General features: G+C 43.7%; 1 protein-coding gene across 1 annotated transcript; it reads left to right on the forward strand.

The window, feature by feature from the left end:
* Positions 1–2,430: 2,430 nt before the first annotated feature.
* Positions 2,431–4,987, forward strand: hoxa13a (homeobox A13a). The gene is made up of 3 exons (XM_036555538.1): positions 2,431–2,447; positions 3,453–4,143; positions 4,474–4,987. Exons 2-3 carry the CDS (start codon positions 3,501–3,503, stop codon positions 4,719–4,721), a joined length of 891 nt encoding a protein of 296 aa, XP_036411431.1. The 5' UTR covers positions 2,431–2,447; positions 3,453–3,500; the 3' UTR covers positions 4,722–4,987.
* Positions 4,988–5,691: the final 704 nt, after the last annotated feature.

Genomic DNA, 5,691 nt, shown 5'->3' on the forward strand with positions numbered 1-5,691 from the left:
TTGCAATATAAAGGGTCTCACTGGTGTGTGTTTATGTATGTGTGTCAGGATTTGCCTGGGCCAGGGGTACATTTTTATAGAAACTTTCAAAAGGTTTATTGGTTCTAGAAATGCTTCCATCTATTAACACACAACAGTTCTGCGAGCCACACTCTGTATTATATCAATCGTCAAATTTAATTCAAAAGTTATGTGCGCGCGTGGGAGAAAACAAATAAGCGTATGTGCGTCCCTACGCCCGCCCCCACACACACACACACACACACACACACACACACACACACACACACGTGATCATTAAAGGTTATAATATCTTGAATCTTGAATAATTTGAAGGCTTTATTGTTTCACCGGTTTCACCATCTCTTTTAAAATGACATAAATCTTTTTGTGTTCTGTACTTGAGCCTTGTATGTTTGCAGGGATCGCTCGGAGGAGGGGAAGTTGCAGTTTGTTGCGATAGTCGCACTGTCGCGCACAGAAGGCGTTGGACTGGCCTGGCGGTGACAGCACTCTCGTGCTCTGATTCGGGCCCAAACCGCCAGATTGCGTCATTTACAGATTAACTCCAATTCGCACGTGCGTGTGATGTTTTGGCCGGTAACTTTCCACGATGTAACATAAGTATTTTAGGGTTCGGTAACGACACCGGTTCCTACGCCATTTCGTATAACTGAAGGACAGCTCCCTGTGAAGCGTGTGATGGTCAGTGTCGCCGACGGCTGTGTACTTCCTCTGTCACAGACTTCCGAACTAAGGCAAGCATTTGGAAAACATTAAAGGGCTCGCACTGTTAAGCTCACAATGAAAATTGAGATTGTAAATATATGTATTGCGCAGTCCGAAATAGCATGCACGGCGCCTCAGAAGTGTACATCAGTGATAGATCAGTGAAAGACCCTATCTGCGGGCTCTCTCGAGCCGTTACCTAGGCGGTGATAAGGAGGCAGATGTGAAACCCGATAGCATCCTGCAGCTTGTGCTGTCTGAATGTATCCACCTCTCTTAGGACACGAGACAAGGAGACTGTCGAGGGCAACCCCAAAGAACTAAATAACATGGCCTTTCATCCCCACGGCCCGACAGTAGATACCAGCGTAACCAAAGCTGACCTAAGGATGCATTAAATAAGTTAAATTCTCAGCATCGTACAGCAATAATACCACCAGGTCATTTAAAGCGGCTTTACTCACTTTCCTTTAATATTGTGCTCATGTTCTTATTGATGTATTTTTACAGTTACAATACGCCGCGTTTGCTTCCTCGTCTTTTTAGTAAATGCGTCTTGGTGGATTTAACTGCTACCCACGATCTGCTCCATCTGTGTGTTACAGTCTGAGTTTGTCAGGAGTTTGTTCACTATAAAACATTCTACTGATCAATTCTCTGCTTTAACAGGCATAAACGCAGAAGTAAGAACGCATGATTTTGATCGGAAGTGCATTTATTTAAACGGAGAATCGAAATTCCCGCTTTTTAAAAACAAATAGGCCCCTGAAATGCAATGCTTAAAAATAGACTCTCCTGAATGTATTTATATCAGAAATAATTAGTAGCGTTTTTGCTCACACACTTTTGATACTAATTACAAATATTTCCCGCCTTCCAAGAAAGACGCCTTTCCAAAATATTTCAGCATCTCACCATCCTGCAGCGCTGTGCGTTTGTCGGTCGCTGCTGGTTTAATATTTCCACCACACAATTACAGTATTGGCACACACAGCTGTTTCATAGGGTTTGTGATGTTTGTTTTATTTTTTGGTGTTTAACGTGTGAAGCCCAGGAAAGCTTTCACACTTACTATGAAAAAGAATGCTGCAATGAAAACTAACCGGGCTACGCATGCTGTGATTGTGTGGGAATTAAATGTTAAAATTCAGGCAAAAGCCGGCCCTAAGAATATTTCTAAGAGATTGAAATGATAACAGTCTTTCACTTCATATATGACGGTTGTGTGTATGCGATGTTCTGATGGTTCAAACTTTATCTTTGTCAGCATGCTGAAAATCAGAACAGAGCTATTTCCACACTTTTTTCCACGCGTTACCTTTGGAAAGGAGCCACGCCAGTAGACACGCGGACCGGACGCTCCCACGCGCTCATCCACGAAGCAGCTTTCAGTTTTCACACCGTTTTCACGCGTCCTGTCTTCCCAGACTCCCAGACACACGAGCCAAATAAAACGAAGCGATTCTGGCAACGTCTAAATCAACGCGAGTAGGCTACTAACAGAAATGATTAAGAGCAAATAAATGCATTCTGAAGTAAAATGCTACCATACACTTGTCCAAAGCGTTTTACTGAGGAGTGTAACTTTTCTGTGCTTTCTCACCAGCTCCTCCTCGAAAGGAAAGCGCGCGCGTCCCTCCAGGCTTCAGTGACACGACGAGCTCCGTGGCTGCGCTGCAACTTTCAACTTGACCTTGGCCTCCAGACGCGTCTGACCCGTATGTAAAACAACCCTGCCAAATTGTGCTCTTCTCTCTGTGCAGGCTTGTTGTAAATACGTCGACAAGTAAACGGGTAGAAATTCTGTTACATTAATTCAATATATAATAATTATTATATATTATTATTATTATATAATAATATTATATATATATATATATATATATATATATATATATATATATATATAAATATATATATATATATATATATATATATATAAATATAAAATGTGTGTGTGTGTGTAGTTTGTGGTTGACTCGATTATTTAAGTTCTACAAACATAATTATTAAACCTGTTCGCGGCGTATATTTATGCTCAGATAGCCGTAGGAATATAACAAATAAAACCGTAATAATAATACTAATAAGGGTTGAGTGTTTAAAATGAGAAAATATTATGATAAGCTAAATAATAGAGTAATTATAAGGTATGATGTCTATAGTGCGATGCATTATTGTTCTGATGATATGAAATATTGTACGGTTAGATAAACCGCTGCATAAATGTATAAAACAGCCAATGAGTAAGCAGTGCTGAGTTTGGCATAAATCTGGCTGTGTGTAAAATAAATACTTACACAAATGGATATCTTAGAAGTAAACGGTTAATCTGGTATACTGTCTTTAGAGAAGTCTTCATATTACGGTTATTTTACAGTCAGCTGGCCTGTTGTTTTAAATATTTTGCTGCCTTTGAAATGTCGGGCAATGCTGAAGACGGGACGGGAGAAATGCATTCTCATTCTATCCCAGAAAGCTGGGAAACCGTGATTTCCAAGATCTACTCCCTTTGGAGCAGAACTGCAAATATCCTTCTGCAGATACGTTCATCTCGCAAACCCGTGTTTTTATAAACTCACTTAGGATTATCCGCTTCTGAGACCTTCAGTGCCGTTTTTGCATATCACGTGGCCTGCCTCAGCCAATGAGCGATCGGCCTCTGTGCATGCAGGCGCGTCAGAGTTGGTTACTCTCAAGATTCGGTGTCTCTTTTTTTGCAGTCTCGGGCTTTTTAAAAAAGAGCCAGTAGCCTGCATGCTGGACCTGCTATGACAGCGTCGGTACTGCTCCGTCCCCGCTGGATTGACCCGGTGATGTTCCTCTACGATAACGGCTCGGATGAAGTGAGCACAGTCATGGAGGGATTCGCGGGAGGCAACTTTGGTGCAAATCAGTGCAGGAACTTGGCTCACCCCGCATCGCTGCCTCCCAGCACCGCTTACACATCGAGCGAGCTGCCCGCGTCCGGCATGGGCGAAAGTGTCCGGCAGCGCAGCCCCTGTTCGGCCGCACAGAGCTCCGCCAGCGCCTCGCTCCCCTATGCATACTTCGGCAGCGGTTACTATCCGTGCAGAGTGTCGCAGCACAGCAGCGCCAAAGCGTGCGCGCAGCCCTCCTCCGCGTACGGAGAGAAGTACATGGACACGTCCGTCTCTGGAGAGGAGTTCGCGTCCAGGGCAAAGGACTTTTCTTACTACCAGAGCTACGCCACCGGCCCATACCAGCCCGTGCCCAGCTATTTGGACCTGCCCGTTGTATCAGGCATGAGCGGGCCTACGGAGCCCAGGCACGAGCCGCTGTTGCCCGTGGAAAGTTACCAGCCGTGGGCCCTCACCAACGGGTGGAGTGGTCAGGTCTACTGCAGCAAGGAGCAGACGCAGACGAGCTCCGTGTGGAAATCACCCCTATCAGGTGCGGCAGGTCCTGTTTTACCTCACCGATGTCACACAGCCCGTAAATGACGCGGGTGTAACCCGATCTGTACCTCACGATAATATTTCGAGTGAAAATCCTACATTTTCAGTATAAGAATGAAACGCCTTTGAAATATATTGGTATTAATTTTGTGCATGCGTTTGCATAGTTAATATTTCCATTTCTGGTTGCTACCCTCTGTTCAACAGTAAAGGTGATGCAAAGGTAACTCGTTTATTGTAATCCACCTTTAAGTATGATTTTAAGGAGCCTCTCTGACTGATTTTGGAAAGGAGATTAACCTGGCGCGTTTCCTCCCTCGTGCAGACGCAGCGTCCAGTTCGGCCGCAGACGGCGGGACGTTTCGGCGTGGCAGGAAGAAGCGCGTGCCGTACACCAAGGTGCAGCTGAAGGAGCTGGAGCGCGAGTACGCCGCCAATAAATTCATCACGAAGGACAAGCGCAGGAGGATCTCAGCCCAGACCAACCTGTCCGAGCGACAGGTCACCATCTGGTTCCAGAACAGGCGCGTGAAGGAGAAGAAAATCGTCAACAAAGTAAAGAGCAGCAGTTAGCCCGAGATCCGAAATGAAGAGACACAACACAAGAAAACAACCGTAAAGACGTTCTGTTGGGAATACGGCCTTCTTATAACGCGTTATAACACACCATTTTCACAATCTCCGCCCAACCGGAGTGAACCGGACGAATGGAGATCAGATAGAGATTAGATACGTGCCGAGCTAAACTCTCCAGCGGAGCACTTTTCAGCGCGCAGACAAGCGCCACTTGCGAAGCCCGGGCCGCCACTTTGATGTCTACAAATGATTTGCTGATTGGAACACGGAAAAATCTTTCAGGATGGAAGAGTTTGCGATGCACCCTTATCCGGGAAAATTAGAACACGCTACGCGCTCAAATGTCAGCTCAGGAAATACCACGTGTACCACAACTATGTTTTTTTTTACAGGAAAGCTTAGTAAAGGCCGCCCAGTAAAACTGGGGAAAACGACACGGTTTACTATTATAAACGATTTTAATGATCAAAAAGTCTTCATAAAAGTCACGTCTTTAATTGAAACAATCGATGCGCTGCCTTAAGATTTTTGCAGATTGTGAGAGTGAAACTCTTGCTGAGAACAATCTCCTCGTGCAATTTTATTGGTCCTTCATAGAAAATAGTCTAGAAATTTGTATGTCTATGAATAAAACTTGCTTTCCGTTTTATTTCCATAAATGTGGTTGTATATAAAAGTAAAAGAGTGTTTTTGAATTATTATTATTATTATTATTGAACTATTGAATTATTTGATTCACTCATTGTGTCCACAGATGATGATCGTGTACCTTGTTAAATACTAAAATGTCCCAATAAAAGCTGGACATAAATTCTGACAATACTGTTATATTTTTTACACTGTAAAGCTACTGTCAAATTTAGACACGTACACTAAGGACGTGTATGTTGAAAAGATTATACCGGCCCACTAAATGAACTTAATTCCCACAACGTATGGAATACATTGTAATGTAAAATGAGGTGTT

The sequence above is a fragment of the Megalops cyprinoides genome, chromosome 21, assembly GCF_013368585.1.
Source record: "Megalops cyprinoides isolate fMegCyp1 chromosome 21, fMegCyp1.pri, whole genome shotgun sequence".
NCBI lineage: Eukaryota > Metazoa > Chordata > Actinopteri > Elopiformes > Megalopidae > Megalops > Megalops cyprinoides.

Coding starts and splice junctions, on each gene's coding strand:
- hoxa13a (XM_036555538.1), top strand. CDS start 3,501: ATGACAGCGTCGGTACTGCTCCGTCCCCGCTGGATTGACCCGGTGATG. Junction 4,144..4,473: donor GTGGAAATCACCCCTATCAG/GTGCGGCAGGTC, acceptor TCCCTCGTGCAG/ACGCAGCGTCCAGTTCGGCC.